We start from the raw sequence: 22,249 nt of genomic DNA, 5'->3' as shown, positions 1-22,249 counted from the left end.
ACCACGTTCTTGAAAGTTTCTCTGATCACTGAATCATAGTCTTTAGAGTAGAATTCATAGAAATCATTCAGAAGAGTGAAAGTTCAGCAAGTAATGGTCTAAATTCTTGCTATTCAGAGTGTAGTCCCCAAATCAGCACCATTGGTATCACCTGAGAGCTTGTTAATAATGCAGAAGACCTCAACCCAGACCAACTAAATCAGAATCTGCATTTTAACAAGGTCTCCAGGGACTTGTCTATACATAAATGAGAACTATTCTAGTCCAAATTTCGGAAATACACTGATTGTGGTTCTAAAATATAAAAGTGATATGGGCAGTTACAAACAGACAAAATAGACCCACCAGGAAGCAATTGAGACTCTGATATTGACATTTCATGTGAGCATAAGGACAAGTGTATATATATATATATATATATATATATATACACACACACACACACACACACACATGCATCAGGATGAGAGGTGTCAGGTGTTTAAACAGGGCAGCTTTGTGGGAAAGTACAGCTGTGGAGGGAGAAGCATGGGCTTCATCACCTGGCAGCTTCCTGGTTTATTACTAACTTCAGAGCCTTAGAAGCTCTGCCATTTCAGGTATCCATGTGTTAAGCTGGGACATCATTTCCTCCCTGCCTTCCCAGGTTGGAATTCATTATTCAAAGTTATCCTGAAAAGTAGAACTTGAGATGATATTATTGTCTAGTCATTTGTTACTATACATGAATACAGAGTAACATTACCATCACCTGGGAGACTGTTAGAAATGCATAACCTCAGCCTGCCCCAGATCTACTTGATCACAATTATCATTTTCACAGGATGTCTGTGTAAGTGGATGTATATCGAGGTTTGAGAAGCGCTGGTCCATGTACTCTCTAAGCCAGTGAATTTCCCCTCCCAGGAGAAGTCCAATGGAGCCTGGGTGAGCCTCATCAGAGGTGGAGAGCAGAGCCATATGTGGGTAATTAGAAGAGATAACTGCTGGGGCAATTGGACCTCTGAGATACATGTGCTTCTAGAACACTAAAAACCAGTAAAGTCATGTGAAGAGTGGCCAAAAGCAATCATTTACAGCTCCTGCAGCTAGATATGAACTAGAGCTCTCATGATGGCATGTTGGTTGAAAAAGGAATGCATTTCCCAGAGTGTAGGAAACTTGGGCAGCCATTAGCCATTTACAACTTGTGGGGAATAAATCTCTAGTGCAGAAGCCTTGTCTGATCATTGGCTTCTTACTGTGTCCTCAAAAGGTTTCTTCAATTACATCAAGTGATATATGTTACTAAGGCAACTATTAGTTTCCATGTTGAGGATATGACCCATTTTCAGATAATCCCTCAAAGAAGAAACAGTGACATGTAGGGAAAGGGAAAAGCAGTGGGCAGAAATCTTTCCACACACTCAGAAGGAATATAACTCGTGGGTGCAGCAAGTTTCTTCTGAGACAGTGTTCCAGTCTGTTATGGATGGTTTTTATTTTATTTGCCTTTTATCAAGATGCAACTGTGAGACTGTGGTTAAAAAGTAATCCTTCATTTTGTGAAATTAAACTTGCAATGAAGCCAAAGCCTAGCAGAGCTAGTGGTAGCTTGAAGTAGTCATCTCTAAATCAAGAGTTGTTCCATGCAGCCATCCATCCATCTGTCCTACCATCTTGCTATTGTCCATCCATCCATCCATGCATATGTGACTTCCTCATTGCCTCAGTGCACACATGGACCTGCAAGGGTAAAAAGGAATTCAGTCTTAACTGTCTCTTAGTGAATAGCAGGTGTGTCACATTCTGCAGACTTGGGCTGCTCATCATGATGGTTTGCTCAGTAGGTAGAGGAGGCAACACTGACCCTCAGTTTACACAGTGAGAGGCCAACAGCCAGCTCCCCTCCTTGTGGTTCTGGGACAATTGTGGCTGGGTTGCGGTAATCACTGGGAAGTGTGTACCAATAACTCATCTCCTCAGTCCTTGACTGACAGACATCTCCCTGAAGACTGGCTATTCCCCAGCTTACTCTTTTCTGCTCATTTTCATAATACACTCAAGTTGATAAAATGTTTCACAGTGATTCATGGCCCACCAAGCACAGCCCTTTTCAGGCCACAAATAGGAATTCTTGAATTTGGGAAATATGACTTCCATCAATTTCCTTTTCCTTTTCCTTTCTTGCCTTCCTTTATTTTAGTCATTCCTAGAGGGTGCATCCTTTAGACACCTCTTTCTTAGTCATTAACCCTAATTAATTCCCTTGTTAAATATAAAATGTGCATTAGGCTTGATGAATGTCTTCCTTTGTGAGTAAGGAGAGAAGAATTTATTACCTTTACATATTGACTCAAACTGCCTAATCACAACTCATTTTATTTAAAGCCCTTATTCTTTACAAACCATACTATAGTTTAGGCCCCAAGCAACTGTCAAGAAAGGCTCCCCTGACTCCCATAAATACGAAATGGAGTCAGGTGTTTGCACATATAATCGACTGTAGAGGTGGCCTTATTCATGTGAAAACCCATCTCTTTTTCCATGTAATGTTTTCAAGTCCACATCTTGAAATTATGGAGAAGTTGGAGTAGAATTGCCCAATTTGTGGAGAGAGCATGCTGACATTGCAAGAGATGGAACAGAAGTGTCAAAAAATCTGCAGTCATAAAACCTACATACGTGTTGGTAATCTAGCAATCTGCTCCCTTTCCAGTTCAGTGACTGGTGACGTATTAGTAAACACAGCACAGAAAGGACCTCAGCTCATCCCAGAGAACAGAGTCTGCCCTGGGGGTGAGGAGGATGAGCCTGGGCTGCTGTCTGGTACAGCAGTGGGAAAGCAAAAAGCTCTGGTTAGGATGAAATAACACAGAGGTTCTAAAGTGTCCTAACCTTCAGTTACTATGTTAAGCTAATTTTCAGTTTGATGACAAATTAATACTCTTAAGATCTGGTAGCCAGTGACTAGAAGGGTTTTCCTCTGGTGTTGATAGTGACCAAGAATTCTCATCTCTAACCTGTCCCTTCTCAAAGAGATGCTCAAGATGGACTCCTCTCCTCTCCTCACCTTCCTCCTCCTCCCTTGCCCTCCCTGACTCTATTCTGCAGTGGGAACTGTGCAGAATTTTAATTCAGAAGATCAGGGCTTCTGTTGGATCTTTCCCTCTTAGCCACCGTGTGACTTTGGGGAAGTTACACATCCCATCTGCGCCCAGTAACAACAATGCCTCCTCTCAGTCTTACGGGGTGATTATGAAACACAGCAAAGCCCATGTGAAACACTGTGGAAGCTTTAGGATTTATTAGATGCTGTCTTTATTCCTCTTTGTTTTATTAAACCATAAGAGAAGGAGAACCTGACAGCTGAAGCTTCTGGATAGGCTGGTATCTTGTCTATTTCCATGGTCTTTCAGTAAGTATTTGTTCAATAGTGATCTAAAAGCAGCTTGTTAGCAGATCATTGTGAGACCTGGAAGAAGACTTGAGACACACTGGCTGACAGATGGTTGAGTTATTACATCCCTAGCACTCAGCCCACTGACCCTTAGAAAATAGCACCACCCAAGGGGGTCAGGGCTTTTGGGCTGCTTCTCTATGAGAACATCTGTGTTTGTTGTTTTGTGGTCCTTTATTGTTAATGGGTTTTCTCAGATGTTTTCTCTGAAAGTCAGATCTTTAATTTTCCAATTAAGAGAGAGATGAAGATATAACTTATGTAGGAAGCCAGGGATTGACTCCACTGATTATCTACCATGCATAAATAATAATCCATACTTGGATTTGTTTAATAAACCTTTACAAGGCATGCAGTCCTTGTGAGGAGTTTCACTTGGGAGAGAAGGCATAGAGTCCCAGGGCCCCTGCTCCTTCCTCCTGGTGGCACCCAGAGCTTCCTCCTGCTGTGGATCCTTGGCATCACCCGCAGGGCTTCAAGCCAGGGCTCAGTTGCCCAAGGTGTCCATGGCCTTTAGGATGCCTTTTCTTCCTTCTCTTGGTGTCACGAGGATTAACTTGCCTTTTCTTCTCTCCTTTCCAAGACTGACTTGGCACTCTGCTTCCCCTGAGGTCTCCCAAATTCCCCCCTACACACGGGTTTATTTCACTTTAATAGTTCCCCTGCCGGCTGCATCAGGGTCAAACAATAACAGATGCCTTCGGTTGGCTCCCCAGAAGCAGATTGTGAGGTGAGGGTTTGAGGAAAGGGATTTATTAGGAAAATCCCTCCCAAAACAGATGAGACATGAGGAGCTGAGACTGGAAGGGGAAGGTGGCCATCAGGCCAAATCCCAGTGACTGCAAGCCCCGCAGTGATCCTTTCCAGACACGAAGGTCTCAGCTCAGCGTTCTTCCCATCAGGTGATGCTGTGCCAGCATTTACGCCCCCAAACCTGGCCCATCAGTCACTGGGCAAGGGCTGCCTTGGGGGACTGGATACCCAGCCGCCTTGCTATCTCTGGTAAAGGAGTTCTGGCAGCCCAAGGGCAGTCCTGGGACAGTCCTGGGACAGGTGCTCCTCTGTGAGAACATCTATTTGTTGTTTTGTGCAGGAGACACACCATGGGCAGGGGCACGTGGAGTGATCAAGAGGGCCCCTCACAGCTTGGGGAGGAAAGCTCCAAGCTGCCTGGTCCCCTGGCACTCATGCCTGAAGCCCCGGGCATTACCAGCAGGGCTCTTCGCCCTCTGTCCTCGTACAGGGAGTTCTTCTCTGTCACTTAGGCCCCTTCTTCAGCCAGCAAGGCCCCTCCTTGCAGGCACAGTTAGGCCTTGGCAGTGTCTTTGAGCTGTGGTCTTTCAGTCTCAAGTGGGTAATTTACTTCTCAGGAGATCTGAAAGGATTGACTCTTATCTCAATTACCTCCCAGCTCTGCACAGGAAAAGGTCACAGAACGGCATTCCTCCTCCTTGGTGCCAAGGATGCAAATTTGCCCAAGACATGTCCTTAAGTAGAAGGAAGGTAGAGTGTGGATACTTACAAAATAAGAGGTGATTAAGTTATTGCAAGTCCTCATTTTAGGGACATTTTTGGTTTTTTTCAGTAGGAACTTTTCATATTTTACAACTGTTTGCTGTTGATATGAGGATTTTTTTTTTTGCTTTGCTTCTTCCCTTTGCTTCTATGTGAAGGGAGTTTATAGATACAGACATTTTGGAACAGAATGCATATTCTTTTGGGTTCAGTGGGTTTATGGTGACCTGTTCTCATTTTCACACATGCATAGTTTATAGTGAAACATTCCTACCAGTCACCCGGGCAAAAGGCAAGTTTTTCCTTTTGCTGGGTCTGATGTTTTGCACCATAATAAATTTACGGTGGAACTAATCCAGCTGTCTTCTTGGAAAATACAAAGTTTGGATGAGGCCTGCTACTATTCATGGCTATGTAATAGTTTGTTTTATACTGTGTGGAGTTGTAGTTATAAACATGAAAGCAGCTGGCAATAAATGACTTTATGAGAGCTATTTCCAAGGTATAATGAAGAAAACAAAAACAAAGTTATTGCTTATAATTATGGGGCCTGTGTGAGCTTGCACAGCATACCCTGAACACTTCACTGGCCATTTCCATGTGATCTCATTCTCTCTCCTTTAAATGACCTTGGCCATCAGGTTATTTAGCCTTGGGGAGGTACACTGACAGTGCTTGCATTTTCCAGCACAATGTGTAAAGGAGGCAGCATCTTTTTACTCTATTCACCGACGTAATGGGGAGAGAAGTGGATGAAGGGCTCTTTTCTGCTGCAGAAATTTTACATTGAATAAAAACTTTTAGGGAGCTCAGTTTGTCAGTCAAAATTTTAGATATACTTTTTTTTAACCCAATGTTAAATGACAATTTCATTTCTAGGAATGGATCCTACCAGAATATGTTAAGTACATGAAGGCATAGTCAAGAATGGTTGTGGTGGGTTATATGTTATAGCAAAATAGTTAAATAAATGTAAGTGTGACCATGTCAATGTGAGTGTGACATCCAGTTCTATGTAGACCTTAGAAACATGAGATAGATCAACATACACTGACTTTGAAAGATCTCCAAGAGCTAGTACATGAAGAAAAGCTAGTCTTAGAACATAAAACACAATGTATGCCCCAATTTATGTAGAAAAAAATACTACTGTTTGTATGCACCATACCACCCAATTGTTCTTTCATTCATCCATTCAACAGATATTTCTTGAGTCCCAGACCCCTTTCTAGATGCATGTGACACAACAATGAGCAAAACAAAGGTTTTCTTGGGAGTCTGCATTCAAGCTGGGGGAACTGAAGTAGAGGAGACAGTGAACAAGCAACCATATGTGTCAGGTGCTGTAGGAGTCATAAAGACATACAAAGCAGCTTAAGGGAATAGCAGGTAACTCAGTAGAGGCCTCTAGAACCTAAGGCACTTACTAATTGAGCTAGAGCCTCTTTGAGGAGGTAACTTGTGATCAGACATCCAAAAGGAATGTGTGCCAGGCAGATGGGACAGTCAGGCCAAACGCCCTAAAGCAGGACTGTGCTTTGTGTGTTTGAAGAACAAAGGAGGCCAATGTGGCTGGTGCTCTGTGAACAACGAGAGAAGTGGAAAGAAAGGGAGGAGAAGACAAAGCCAGGAGCCAGGTCACCGGCAGCTTGATGGCCACGCTCTTGACTTCAAATTTTATTAAAAGTGTGATGCGAAGTGATTAAATGGTTGAGGTCAGGAGAAAGACAGACTCGTTTTCAGGCTTTAAAATGTAGGTGCATGGAGTGGTCTGACGCTCGCCTTACAGCTGACTGTGATGGCCTGGGAAGGGTATCCTGGCTGAGTCAGAGGAAAGGAGGGGTGTGGCTGTAGGAGAACGTTTTCCTTGCTGTCTGTTTACATCTGTCTTATTTGAGCCTTTTGAGAATGTATTCATGTATTATTTGTATATTAAAGAGATAGTAAAGGCAAAAATAAATAAATAAATCCCTTAGCATTCACTCCTGTGACCTTGAGCAAGTCCATTTCCTCAGCTTTACTCTCCTCCATGATTATAAAAGAGGGATAAAAAATGTTATTTATCACAGGATTGTTCATAAGAATGAATCAGATAGCATGAATAGAGCCTTTAGCCCAGTACTTGGCACATTGCAGTGATTCAAGAATGGCAGTTATTATTTGCACACTGCCATCTCCCATATCCAAACACTATAAGGCATTAGGGTGCCGTAAATTGCCTGTGTCTCCATCACTTTTACCCTAACCTATAGAGAAGGATGAGAGGCTGTTTTATAGCATCTTTGCATTTAAAGGATGAATAAACCACACAATCCAACTCTACTTTTGTAGATGGGGAAACTGAGGCAGTGAGGGGCTATGCTCTTGGCTCTTAGATTTATAGCTAATGAGTGACCTGACCTTCCAGTTCAAATCTCTGTTTACTGCATAAATATTTCCCAAACTGTAAGCATTCACATTCCATCTTCTATGATTTTATCTAATATTTTAATTGACTCTTTAAGTACTTTTATTTTCAAAGGAAACTTTACATCATCACCCTAAGTGTAAAAGTGTATTCCTGGTCATAATTCATTATAATGACTTTTGTTTTAGCATATGTACAGCACTGCTATTGCCACAGTAATGCTATGTAACAAGCAACTCTGAACCTTAGTGACACACGGCAAGCATGTCTTCTTTGTTCACATGTCTGTGGGTTGGTTGGGGCTCAGCTGATCCAGGCTGGGCTCACTTGGTCTACTCCACTTGTCTCTCAGCCTCTGTGGAGCAGCAGCTTCCTGAGGCGTGTCCTTCTCCTGCTTCTCATCCAAAAGCAAGAGTGCAGAAGTCCATGTCTAAATGTCAGGTCTACTGTTATCCCATTGGTCAACTCAGGACATATGCTCGAGTGGGACAAGGAAAATGCAACCTCTCCTAGGGGAAGAACTGCAAAAATCACATGGCCAAGGGTGTAGATAGAAGACATGAAGACTTGAGAAAAAATAATGGGCTAGATCAAAATAATATATGGATACTACACTGAAATGGGCAATGCCCATCTGTTTGCCCCTCAAAATATTTTGCATAACCTTAGATTAGGTATGTCCCAGTTTGAGAAATACTCAAGCATATTGCATTCTAGATAAGGGGACTATGGCACAATTCACCATGCTGATAGTCAAACATCTAAAGACAAAGTAGGATTTGAAAGTAGGATGCTTTTCAGCCTAGGACATTTTACAGTCCAGCATAGTCATGATGAGGTTTCACTGCCTATTTCATACTAAGCTGTCCTTTCTGGTGGGTTACCAAGACAGCTACAACCCCTTACCGTGCAGCTGGCCAACCAGTTAGGGGCCATATGAAAAGAAGGTGTGTGTCTCGCTCATCTGGAAACCTGTTCTGGCAGCCAGGGAAGGAGCCGGCTTCAAAACTTTCAGAGACAGGGTTTGAGGCTGAGGAGAAATGTCCAAGAGTGGAGCACCTGCAGAGGACTGGGTCAGTACAACCATTCTGGAGGGCACAAAGGTAAAACTGTGGGAAACTCTAATCTATGACTTTTGAAAAGTGATTCAGAAGTACTAGGCTCTGAAAGTGAGGAGGTTTCAGGAAAACTTAATCAATTCATCTCCTTTTTTATTATGCTCCAGAGCAAGATGTGATTTAAGAAATTATCTAAATAAACCCAAATATCAATTTCACTAAGTGTACAATAAACATTTTAATGATAAGAAAACATGTTGTTTTAACTTACAGAGCTTCTTTCTTAGTGGTACACAATATACAACAAAATAATGGTGTTTCTTAAAATCAACAGATTTCTCAGTTCAGTAAAATGCGATATGTAATTAAAAGCACTTAATTGGAAGGTATATCATGTAGCATACTTTACTTGCAAATAATGGAAAAAATCTAACTAACACTGACTAAACAATAAGTAAAGTGTTGGCTCAGGAATTGAAAGATTCTTGAGACTGGGAGAGTTTGCAGTTAATTTACACCAACAGGTCAGTGATGACCAAACTCTTCATCTCACTATCCTTGTGGCTACGGGGTGTGAGTGCTGCTTTCTTAGATCAAGCAACATCTTCCTGTGGAGCTGAAGATGGAGTCAGTCCTACTCAGAGCACAAGGCTGCCGCTTAAACAATAGGTAGATGGCAATGAACGTGAGTAAGGGAAAGAGGAAGACATTCTCATTTTGCAGGAGTACATGGACCAAGAATCAAGGGTCAAGGAAAAGCAAGTGATGGTTATGATGTTAATTTGGGGTTTATTGCTTTGGTTTTGAGGCACTGTTTTTGCAAGACAAAGAAGGTTGAGTGGTATTTCATTCCTGGTCCTCAAATTACTCAGGAAGAAATGTAAGAAGTGGAATCAGACATTCAGAAGGGTGGTATGCAGAGTCCGCACCTTAAGGATGTCAGTGTTTTAACAAATGTTCTTAAAACCAACAGAAGTATTTTCCAGGTGGTGGCCCAATCTATGATTTCACAAAAGGAAAATCCTATCTCACTCTCCAAGTCAAGTGATTATTTTTCCCCAAGAGAGCAACTGCGTGCTGATTTCGAGAAAAACTGTCTAAAAGTCAAGGGCTATGAGGCAAGTTTCTGATGGCTAAATGCTCAGAGCTGATTAGCATGGGGACTTCTTGCTCCTGGGGCTTGCTGGATGAAGAATCTCGAGCCTTACAAATTGGGCTGGTGATGTCATTCCCCAAGTTATACAGGTGACTGCTGTGTATTTGCACTTAAAACAAACCAGGCTAATTGGTACAATTTATCATTCTTCCGCTGGAGAGAATTTTTGTGGGAGGTGTTGATATTAAATACGACTTTGAAATAAATCCCATGCTACTCAATTGACTGGTGGCCCCATTAGAAATTTATTATGGCAAAGAACACTGGCTCTGGGCTGTAAAATCTAGCAGTTGAGCTTACTTGTTCACTCTTTCTTTCTCATCTGTCTCTCAATAAAAAGTGATTAATGGAGGAGATTTACTTTGCATGAATTATATGCAAAGTTGTTTTACATAAAATGATTTTTTCCATGATGTTGCATTTCCATATCTGCTTTATCATTGCCTTTTTGTTTAAATTAATGCAATAATATTACCAAAGTCATCCTCCATTACACAATCGTCTGCCTTCACATTCAAGGCAACAATGTCATTTTCAGATGAAGCTATTTTTCCTTGTTAAAACAGACAAGGCAGTTGGTACATTCTGACTCAATTACTAAGTTGTATGATTGATTCCAAGATATTGCTGGGAGCTGAGGAAATGAAAGCTGCCATCAGCTGTTTAGGGCATTCTCTCTTCTGCTAGATCTGATGAGAGAAAGCCTCACGTAACTGGGCCTAAATGGGGGCAGAAGGAAGTCAAGTCAGATCAGTTCACCAGGAAGCAGACTGGGGTAGAGTTTAGGGTGCAGGATATTTATTTAGATGTGCCCCAGAGATCAGCACTTGCAGAAGAGAGGGGGAGTAAGTAGGAATGGGCAGAAGGAAAGATGAACTGCAATGCAGCCCTGTGACCCCACTGAACTCATGGGGAGCTGTTGTCCTGACCCCCTTCAGTGTTACAGTAAATTAAGCCAAAATAATCAAGATCTTTATGCTCTGCATCGATTAGTTATCAGATGCAGACTGCCCTGGGGAAGGCATGGTGCTGAGTGAAGCGGCTGTCTGCATCTGAGGAAAAGGTTGATAGGTGAAGGCTACCTGCTGACATCACTGCTGGGGTCCAGGCCCCATATTCTAGAGCAGTTGTCCTCAACCAGGGGTGATTTTTCCTCATAAGGGATATTTGACAATGTCTGGGAATATTTTCAATTGTCACAACTGGGGGAATGCTGCTAGAATCAAGTGAATAGACTCCAGTGATGCTGCTAAACATCTAACAACACACAAGGCAGCTGTCCACCACAAAGAGTGATCTGGTCCAAAATACCAACACTGCCAAGGTTGGGACCATTAGTTGCTGCAGGGCAACAAGTCCCCCTTGAAGCAGGGCCTGGTGGGCTATTGCTACTTGTAAGACACAAGGCTCTGTGTTCTTTATTCCTTCTAATCTTCCCACAAAACCTTTGAGGCAAGACTCATAGTTTCCATTTACTGATGTTCAGGAAGTCAAGTAAACTGCCGAACCTCCTGAGCTGGAAAGACACCCAGGTGGGATTTAACGTGGGATTGCTTGTTGAAAACATTGTGGTATCTTCCACCTTTCACTCGATTCAGCAGCTCTCAAACCTTTCTCTTTCTCTACTGCAAGCACAAGATGGATTATGTTTACTTCTCCAGTTTGCACCCATGGAATTCCTGGGGCACAAGCTGCAATTTCACCCCTCTCTGCTTCATTTAAAAGGCACAATGGAACATGAGTGAGCATGGCACAAATTACAAGGATGACCCCGAATTCCCTTTAATTTGTATTTTTAAGTAAGCCATTCCTGAACTCTGAGTACTTTCCATATAACAAATTACTTACAGTAAGCTTGCAGGTGATTTTCACACTGAGTTAGACCCATTGATGGTCTTGGTGAATGCCTATGAAAAGACTAGACTGTTTCCAAGAGAATTTGCCTCATGCTCTCTCTTCATGAATCTGTGTCATTGGACTCCAGAACATTCTTCATATCTTACTAGCACTTCAGGAACCCTAAGAGTCAAAGAATTAACCCAGTAATTAATTTAAAAACCAGCTCCAAAACCATTCCAAAAACTGTCCTATTTTCTTGTTAGAAACAGTAGCATTCACTAGTAAAGGAACAGAAGAAATAAATCTATCATTTTGCAGACATGCAGGGCACTTTAACAGAGTTAACTCTAAAACAAAACCACGTAATTTATGACTTTACATAGGACATGTATATAAAGGCTTTAAAAACAGTCTATAAATATGTTAAGGAAAATAAAATGTAGTACACACTTAACCCCAAAATACAAAGAAAACACTTAGATGTTTCATTATTATTGAGCTCAATAATAATGGTAGTTACTACCATCAACAGCAGCTACAGTTCTGTCATTAATTCCCATAGCACATTTCTATGTGGTGGATGGTATTATCTTCTTTTCAGTTGAAACTTACAAAGACCAGAAGGATGAAAACAACTTGATTAAATTTACACAAAGGTACATTGGCTTAGATCACTTTCCACTGTAAGAGAGACTAATTTAGACTTAACTATATATTTACATTTGTCCCTTCACTCTTTCAATCAAATTGTGTCTAATACAGTGTTTTAGTTCGAGCAGCTCTAACAAACTGCTGTAGACTGGGTGGCTTGCACAAGAAACATTTATCTTACAGTTCTGGAGACTGAGAAGTCCAAGATCAAGGTGCCTGCAGATCTGGCGTTTGATGCGGGTCCCCTTCCTGGTTTGCAGATGACTTTCCCCTTGTTATATTGCCACCCAGTAGAGAGCAGAAAGACAGTGTTAGCTTACTTGTTCTTTTAAGAATGCTAATGCCATCCTTGGGGGCTCAACCCTACTACCTAATTAACTTCTAAATGCCCCACCTCCAAATACATCACCACAGAGCTTCAACATATAAATTCGAGAGGACACAAACATTTAGTCCAAATCGTATGGTACAAGTAGTAATATATCTATGAGTGCTTAAAAACTGGCTTAAAAAATGATTATGTATGTATATATTTCTTTAAAATTTTACTCATAAACATAATGTATAACACACAACTTGCAAATAAGAATAAGATATACAATAGCCTTTATTATAAATTCTATATAGCCAATTGATTCTCACAAAACTCTTGTTAAAGTTTATCAAAATGTCATATCCATAGCCAACCTATGGTTTCAGTTAACTCACAAGTGTAGTTCAACATGAATGTTGTTCGATAGTTTCAGATTTTAAGCCACCAGCACAACTTCACTAAATGGATCTGGGGCGAGACGCTCAGTAACCCCACCATATAGTATTTCTACCTTACAAATTTAATAGAAATAATCTCAAGAGCAGAGGTAGAAGTAAAATGTGGCAAAATAGTTTGGAAGTGATGAGGTAATTTCTAAATTTGTTTTAGATATGAATTAATTCATTGCAGGTTTATATGATTTAATTTTTTAGTAATAACTATGTTGAACAATTGGTTCACAAGATTCCTGAAAATTTAACAGTTGGCTCTTGTGAGCTGGTGTGATTGCTGGTAAGGAAAATTTTTCAGTTAATCAAATATGCTCATTTCCACATAGTCCCCTATTCCAACTGAGTGGGGTTTCAGAGCTCTGAGTATGTGAGTGGAGGGCATCCCTGTTTGAAGCAAAATAGATGCTGAAATAGATGATGTCATGTTGGGCAGAGCTGTTCTTTAAAATTTATTATTATTCTTGTGGTTTATTCACAGGCATTTCCCTGCATCTCTACAGGCATTTATGGTAAGTCATCAAGCTTTTGATGATATTTGTATTTCTTTATTTTGTTGTTAAAGGTGAGGTTAACAGAAAAAATTTCTGTTAGATATAGTTTGGTTCTCTGATGGATATAGTTATTGCCATAGAAAGATACTCAAAATATAGGTCAAATCACACTGAGGAATCTTAAGAGGTTATTCAGATTATTTTGTGTCTTGTGTTTAGTTGTATTGGATGCCATGTGTAATGATTGGATACACTGTGGCTAACTGTATTTTGTTAAAACAAAAATTTTTTCTTCAGTAGAACTTGAATTCTAAGAGTGTTTACTTTAATAAAGTCAAGTTCTTCCCCTAGATGAAATCATAATGCACATAAAGCCTAGCATTATCATTATTTTTGTTGTGAGTTACAAAATAATGGAAACATTAAAATTCACACACATGCTTATATCTGTACATTTAAATAAAAAATCCAATGAAGTGACTGTTGAAAAACAAATAATTTTAATAAGCTGCAAATATTTTTTCCAGTATTGATGGATTGTTTTAAGTAGTGGCTGCTTCACATACAGATGGAAGCAAAATGTTTTCATAATAACTTGTTCTCTCTAACCTAAAGCTCTCTAAATATTCTTCCACTTATAGTGAAATTTCCTTATGCTTTTTTCCTCAGGCTGTTAACAAACCTGTTTTACAATACTAAAGTAAAATAGAGTTTATTTGGCACCTTAGAGATTTTTGATCAAACAAAATAGATTATGACCCTTCTGACCTCAGACTTCTCACATGGAGGCTCTTACCTGGAAAATAAACATGTACAAATGTAAAGAAATGGTTTAAGCTCATTGTTGTAAGGAAAAGATACCTAGATTGATGTCAAAGGTGACTTATTTCTTCTTAATCTGTTTTTTTTTTTGAAGGTCTTGGTGAAAATAAAATGGAAAAATGTAGTCCTCAATCAAATGAGGAAGGATTTGGTCACTTTATTTAAAAATTTAAGGCATGCCTTTTACTTCTCCAGATTCCACTAAAGCCTGTGTTTATGGAAACACAATGGACAGTGGGCTGGAGAGGGCTAAACTGAACATCTGCACCATTATCCCCATCATGGCCATTTTCTCTGCCTAACATCTGACTAGTGAGAAATCTTAATTAATTTGCTTAAAAAAAGCATTATGTGCAAAGTTTTACCTTGTCAAGAGCCCAAAACTGTATTTAACCTTGTCTCTGGTGCGAAATCAGACTCCATTGCAGAAATAGTTCTCATTTTGAGAATGTTGTCTCATGATTTTATAGACAACAAACAAAAATCCAGCTGCCTAAAACAATGATATGAACATCATTTTCTATGTTTATTACCTTGTCAGATTGTTGATGTCTGTTTTTTTTCTGAGACTCTGTGGCAATGTGCAATTAATTGCAGAAGGGAAATTTAATGTGATAACCCTGAAGAAGTGGAAGCAACAGGAAAAAAAAATGGAAAAGTAGAGAAAGATGAGAATCTAAAATGAGACACACAAGATATGTTAGTAAGAACTGCGTCAAACCCAAAGTGGCTCAGTTTATTCTATTCCCTCAAGGACAAGCATTTCTCCTTAGAGTAATATGTTTGAAAATGCAAGAATTGGTCTCAGTTCTCCAATGAGCTGGGTGGGAGAGAAATACTGAAAACTGGTAACTAGGGCATCAATATTGTCACCTTCCCTGTCTTAGAGGGTTGCCACATGGCAAGCTTAGTCAGTTTTTGTAAGGCCAGTATAAAGAAGATAATTTTCAAGTTCTGGCTGTTCATCTCTATCCCCATCTATTTTTTGAGTAAATTTAAAAGTGAGGCGGTTAGTGAGCACCACCATCAGGTACCATATTGTCTTTGGTTAGCCCTCTTGGAGTGTGAGACCTAGACTTATTTATTTATTTTTTTGGTATCATTAATATACAATTACATGAGCTACATTGTGGTTACTAGATTCCCCCCATTATCAAGTCCCCACCACATACCCTGTTACAGTCACTGTCCATCAGCATAGTAAGATGCTATAGAATAACTACTTGTCTTCTCTGTGCTATACTGCCTTCCCCGTGCCTGCCCTTACATTAGGTGTGCTAATTGTAATGCCTCTTAGTCCCCTTATCCCTCCCTTCCCACCCATCCTCCCCAGTCCCTTTCCCTTTGGTAACTGTTAGTCCATTCTTGGGTTCTGTGAGTCTGCTGCTGTTTTGTTCCTTCAATTTTTGCTTTTTTCTTATACTCCAAAATGAGGGAAATCATTTGGTACTTGTCTTTTTCTGCCTGGATTATTTCACTGACCATAATACCCTCTAGTTCCATCCATGTTGTTGCAAATGGCAGGTTTCGTTTTCTTCTTATGGCTGAATAATATTCCATTGCTTATATGTACCACCTCTTCTTTATCTATTCATCTACTGATAGACACTTAGGTTGCTTCCATTTCTTGGCTATTGTAAATAGTGCTGCAATAAACATAGGGTTGCATATGTCTTTTTGAGACTGGGTTCCTGCATCTGTATGGTAAATTCCTAGGAGTGAAATTCCTGGGTCAAATGGTATTTCTATTTTGAGATTTTTTAAGAACCTCCACATTGCATTCCACAATGGTTGAACTAATTTACATTCCCACCAGCAGTGTAGGAGGGTTCCCCTTTCTCCACATCCTTGCCAACATTTGTTGTTGTTTGTCTTTTGGATGTTGGTCATCCTCCCTGGTGTGAGGTGATACCTCATTGGGGTTTTAATCTGCATTTCTCTGATGATTAGCGATGTGGAGCATCTTTTCACATGCATGTTGGCCATCTGAATTTCTTCTTTGGAGAAGTGTTTGTTGAGATCCTGTGCCCATTTTTTAATTGGATTATTTGCTTTTTATTTGTTGAGGGGTGTGAGATCTTTATATATTTTGGATGTCAAACCTTTATTGGATATGTCATTTATGAATATATTCTCCCATACTGTAGGATACCTTTTTGTTCTATTGATGGTGTCCTTTGCTGTACAGAAGCTTTTCAACTTGATGTAGTCCCACTTGTTCATCTTTGCTTTTGTTTCCCTTGCCCAGGGAGATACGTTCATGAAGAAGTTGCTCATGTTTATATTCAAGAGAGTTTTGCCATGTTTTTTTCAAAGAGTTTTATGGTTTTGTGACTTACATTCAGGTCTTTGATCCATTTTGAGTTTACTTTTGTGTATGGAGTTAGACAGTAATTCAGTTTCATTCTTTTACATGTAGATGTCCAGTTTTGCCAACACCAGCTGTTGAAGAGGCTGTCATTTCCCCATTATATGTCCATGGCTCCTTTATCATATATTAATTGACCATATATGCTTGGGTTTATATCTTGGCTCTCTAGTCTGTTCCACTGGTCTATGGGTCTGTTCCTGTGCCAGTACCAAATTACTGTGGTTTTGTAGTAGAGCTTGCAGTCAGGGAGCATAATTCCCCCTGCTTTATTCTTCTTTCTCAGGATTGCTTTGACTATTCAGGGTCTTTTGTGGTTCCATATGAATTTTAGAACTATTTTCTTTAGTTCATTGTAGAATGCTGTTGGTATTTTGATAGGGATTGCTTTGAATCTGTATATTGCTTTAGGCAGGATGACCATTTTGACAATATTAATTCTTCCTATCCATGAGCACAGGATGTATTTACATTTGTTGGTATCTTCTGTAATTTCTTTCATGAGTGTCTTGTAGTTTGCAGGTTATAGGTCTTTCACTCTCTTGGTTAGGTTTATTCCTAGGTATTTTATTCTTTTTGGTGCAATTGTGAATGGAATTGTTTTCTTGGTATCTCTTTCTGCTAGTTCATCGTTAGTGTATAGGAATGCAATAGATTCCTGTGTATTAACTTTGTATCCTGCAACTTTGCTGAATTCAGACATTAAATCTAATAATTTTGTAGTGGATTCTTGAGTTCTTTAGGGTTTTTTATGTACAATATCATGTAATCTGCAAACAGTGACAGTTTGACTTCTTCCTTACCAGTCTGGATGCCTTTTATTTCTTTGTGTTGTCTAATTGCAATGGCTAGGGCCTCGCTGTTAAGTATGATGTTGGCTGTGGGTTTGTCATATATGGCCTTTATTATGTTGAGGTACTTACCCTCTATACCCATTTTGTTGAGAGTTTTTATCGTGAATGGATGTTGAATTTTGTCAAATGCTTTTTCAGCATCTATGGAGGTGATCATGTGGTTTTTGTCCTTCTTTTTGTTGATATGGTGGATGATATTGATGGATTTTCGAATGTTGTACCATTGTTGCATCTCTGGGATCAATCCCACTTGATCATTGTGTATGATCTTCTTGATGTATTTTTGAATTCAGTTTGCGAATATTTTGTTGAGTGTTTTTGCATAGATGTTCATCAGGGATATTGTTGCATAGTTTTCTTTTTTTGTGGTGTCTACCTGGTTTTGGTATTAGAGTTATGCTGGCTTCTTAGCATGAGTTTGGAAGTATTCCCTCCTCTTCTATTTTTTGGAAAACTTTAAGGATAATGGGTGTAATGTCTTCTCTAAATGTCTGATAAAATTCAGCAGTTAATCCATCCGTTCCAGGTGTTTTTTTCTTGGGTAGTTTCTTGATTACCGATTCAATTTCATTGTGGTAATTGTTCTGTTTAGATTTTCTGTTTCTTTCTTGGTCAGTCTTGGAAGGTTGTATTTTTCTAAAAAGTTGTCTATTTCTTCTAGGTTATCCAGTTTGTCAGCATACAGTTTTTCATAGCCTTCTCTAATAATTCTTTATATTTCTGTGGTGTCCATAGTGATTTTTTCCTTTCTCATTTCTGATTCTGTTTTTTTCCTAATAAGTCTGACTAGGGTTTTTCCTATTTTGTTTATTTTCTCAAAGAACCGGCTCTTGGTTTCATTAATTTTTTCTATTGTTTTATTCTTCTCAATTTCATTTATTTCTTCTCTGATCTTTATTATGTCCCTCGTTCTACTGACTTTGGGCATCATTTGTTCTTCTTTTTCCAGTTTCAGTAATTTTGAATTTAGACTATTCATTTGGGATTATTCTTTCTTCTTTAAATAGGCCAGGATTGCTATATACTTTCCTCTTAGAACTGTCTTCTCTGTGTCCCACAGAATTTGGGGCATTGTGGTGTTGTTTTCACTTGTCTCCATATATTGCTTGATCTATGTTTTAATTTGGTCATTGAAGACCTAGACTTATTTTAGCTCCATGAAATCCTGTTCTAGTAACTTTAAGATTACTCCAGTTTTCATTAGTTTATGGACCTTCTAGCTCTTTGCAACTTGAAAATTATTTTATTTGTCCCTTGTGATGTTACAGCTTTCTGATTAGTCCTTAATTCTCTCCCAGAATCCATATTTTGTAGATTAGTTGATATTTTTGCTCTGATTCAGGACCTTACTCTGTCTCCTCCATTGTCCACATCAGTTTTTCTTTTAGCTTTATTTATTGGGATTTGAAATAACACTTTATTTAAAGCAAGTAGTCCACAGGTAAAAAGGGAGTTTTAAAAAGAAAGCTAAGCAAACTACCAACACCTTATAAGTCATACTGGGATGGATTCAGAGTAAACATTCAAAACAGCCCATTGGATCCAGTCCTTCAACTTCTTATTCCATATTCTAATCCTTACTAGATTTATTTTTCTTAAAATGCTACTTGGTGCAAGTTTCCCATCTGCTCAGGAGCCTTCGATCATAGTCTACTATTTGCAGGTTAATATTCACTCTTTCTAGACTGAACAATAGATGCCTTATGCATCTGTCTTTAAACAGGGCTTTCAAAATTGTAAATGGGGAAGAAAAGTCTCTTTTTGAGGATATGAATTGGTTTGCCAAGAAATGTATATGAACCTTTTGCCTTTGTACCCTTTAAAAGGGGATTTAGTTTGCAACATTTCCTAAAAAGTTACTTGCCATAGAAATTGTTATCTTCTCAACCTTTCTAAGGACTAGTGTTTTGTCCAGAACATACTGTGAGAAATTTCTTGGCACCTACCTCTCATTGCCCATCATGAACACATCTTCTGTTACCCACAAATGAACTGATGAATCTCAAAATATGTCATATACCTTGACAGGTCCTATCCTATGTCCCATAGGAATAGCACACACACACACACACACTCACTCACACACATCATCATCATTGCTCTTTACCCCAATCCCAAATAAAAACACATGACATATACTCACTCAGGTTGAGTCTTGATCTCTGAGAAGTCTTTCTTAAATATGCCAACTCTTGGTGGTCAATATATCTTTGAAATCTTTCAGCATTTGTAATCTGGACAATTGACAACTTTCCTCTTATACTTTTCCTTAGATTTTACTTATACATCTGTGCTTATAGCCAATTTATAATTCTTAATGAGTAGGGATTCACTTGTGTATATGCTGTGCACTCCCAGTGCTTATCTTTGTGCCTATAGGAGGAGCTCAGCAAATATTTCCTCTTTGACAGCAGTGATAATGATTATAACCCAAAGTGTTGCCTAACTGAAGATACAAAAATAAATAAATAAAACAAAAATTATGCAAATAATAACAGGTAGAGAATGATACCCAGTTGATATTTTCCTAATGACAAACATTTGTATTTTAGGTAAACAAGTGTGCTTCTAAAAAGTATCCATAAACTGGAAATGGTATTTTTAGTTATGGCGTTGTCCACTTTGAGAAGGTAAAATGAATACTTAAAAGCTTATTCAGTTAGAGGGCCAAGCTGAATACAACACTTATCTTCCTTTAAGAAAAAGCCCCTTTGGTGTTTACTATGGTCCACAGGATGGTGGTCGTCAAGGATGTGCAGGTCAGCCCCCAGGCCCTGTGCCAACTTCATCTACAATTCCCTAGCCCCAGCTCACCTCTCACTGCTGTAATTTCTCAGATATTTAATTGCTTTAGATTTATCTTCACTTTTATATTTATTAACCACTACCCACTGTGACTCATTCTACTAGAACAAAATGTTGACTATGATACCATCTTTTGAGAGGGCTTGGTTATTTAATTGCCAAGATGATTTCATATCAGGGTATTTGCAGTGGGTCAGCATTCCCATTTCATGGAAATTGAGACATCATTACCCTTTCAAATTGTGTCTGAAGGGTGTGGTGTACACAACTTCTTTGGGGGTGCTTGCAAAGCCAGTTCCTCTCTCAGCCTCTCCCCACTCTTCAGCCTTTAGGGACAGTCCTCAATGGCAGCAAAACCAACTGCGCCTTTTTACAAGACAGAGACCTAAGAATATCCACTGAGTGACTCAACCCAGTCTAAGGAAGACACACAATGGGAGTAGGTTCAGTGTGCTTTCAAGTTCCCCTGGAAGAAGAAACAGCCTTTTATGCTCTGAATTCAGCAACCATTGTTGCTACTTTAACCTAACAATTCCAGGATGGTTCCACAACAGACCAGACTGCCTGCTTATACTCAGGATGAAAAGCCACATTTGGTAAAATCCCAAAGAAAGGCCTGTGTTACTTTTGGAAAAACAGATCCAGATGAGTCTTACAGGGGCTCTAAATTCCCAGGTTCCTGCTAAAGATTAGAATTGGCTGCTAAGCTAGTCTCAGAGGGACAGATTTGAGCTACCCTGATGGACATTTCAGATCTTGTGTGTGACTTCTGCCCACTTAGACACTCTGGTGCTAATAAGTTTAACAAAAGAGCCTAGACATGATACATGACAATGGAATTTTTACTAAGAGGTGAGCAGCAAAAATAATTTTAGTCCATTTTATGAGAGCCAATATAGTTAACAGAAATGAAGGCCAGGTGGAAAAACGTATCCCTTGAGTAACTGGGAAATCTCTCTTTTCTCTCTGGAGAAAAAGAAAAAAAAAAAAGAATCTGTCTTTCCAGGTATGAGGTGTTTTTAGAGAGGAAGGAATTTCAGATGTTGAGTTATTGGCTAGAAATTTACAGAAAAAATTTAAGGGCTGCATAACTTAGCTAAAACAGCTCCCATCTTCATTCATTATATGTTATCTATGAGGAAGGCCTGTTTTTGTCAAATCACCTGGCCTCCCTTTACTTTCCTGGACATGCTGCCAGGACACAACTTTCTGAATCCCTCATTTGCATTCCAGTTTGCTCTTCTGCTTCTAACTGGTAAAAAGGAGGCCAATGTGATGTTTCGTTAACCTTATATCTACCCAGCAAATAGTTTTATCCCTACATCTGTCTAAATTCACAGACATGACTTGGAAAAAAACCAGGGCATTCTCCAGCGGCAATGGTAAGGGCATGCCCTCTGTCAGCTTTAAATGCTGACAGATTTCAGAGGGTGTGACAACCATTGCTTGCCAACTCTGGGCTTGCTGGGAGAGTTATTTTATGTAATACACTTGGAAACCAGAGCAAAATGGACAAAAAGGTATGTCCCTCCCTTTCATCCCCCTGGCAGCTCTCCCCCGCCTTTGTGCTTTCTTCTTTTTCCTTTGATATTTCCATTTGCTTTGAAAATTTCCTTTCAGGTAGACTAATGATGACTCTTTTCTCTCTCATAATTTCTGTTCTCTGACATTCTATGTTTTTTGTCCTGGTCATATTATTTCCACTATTAGAAGCATTATTGTTCTTGGCAATCCTTGAGTTAATTGTTGGCCCTCAAAGGAAAGTAACATTAGAATCAGTGTAACTTACTTTCTTTTGGGAAAATGCAGTACTGGGGCCAAACCCATCTCAAGTATATCACATTTTGAGTATTTTATGAGCTGATCCTTCTGAAACACTGGAGAAAGAGCTTAAGAGATGACAGAATATTAGCAATTAAATTGCCTGTAAACTCTGAGTGCTTACCATTTGAATAGACAAGTTTAGCAAATGCACTCACATGTGTATTCATTTATGCATTCATCCCACAAAATATTTGGTATGAACTCCCCTCTTGGTCTCTCTCAGCTACATGGGTCTTTAATAATAAAAAGAGATCC

At 39.4% G+C, this 22,249-nt stretch overlaps 1 protein-coding gene and 1 long non-coding RNA gene across 5 annotated transcripts in view; one reads left to right on the top strand and one right to left on the bottom strand.

Moving 5' to 3' along the window:
* MACROD2 (mono-ADP ribosylhydrolase 2) overlaps positions 1-22,249 on the top strand; it is a 2,035,411-nt gene that overhangs the window by 1,411,307 nt on the left and 601,855 nt on the right. For all 4 annotated transcript variants that reach the window (XM_036892150.2, XM_036892149.2, XM_036892151.2 and 1 more), the window contains exon 7: positions 13,309-13,339. In XM_036892150.2, coding sequence (XP_036748045.2) covers positions 13,309-13,339 — 31 coding nt within the window. The remainder of the gene's footprint in view (positions 1-13,308; positions 13,340-22,249) is intronic.
* On the bottom strand, positions 1,331-19,692 carry LOC130683854 (uncharacterized). The gene is made up of 4 exons (XR_008997887.1): positions 19,509-19,692; positions 12,247-12,336; positions 11,424-11,594; positions 1,331-1,725 (listed from the first exon to the last, which is right to left on the bottom strand). It is a non-coding gene; the product is annotated as an uncharacterized LOC130683854 (long non-coding RNA).

The sequence above is a fragment of the Manis pentadactyla genome, chromosome 5 (assembly GCF_030020395.1).
Source record: "Manis pentadactyla isolate mManPen7 chromosome 5, mManPen7.hap1, whole genome shotgun sequence".
NCBI lineage: Eukaryota > Metazoa > Chordata > Mammalia > Pholidota > Manidae > Manis > Manis pentadactyla.
Note: the sequence above shows the minus strand (reverse complement) of the source record. Positions and strands in the feature narration are given on the sequence as shown.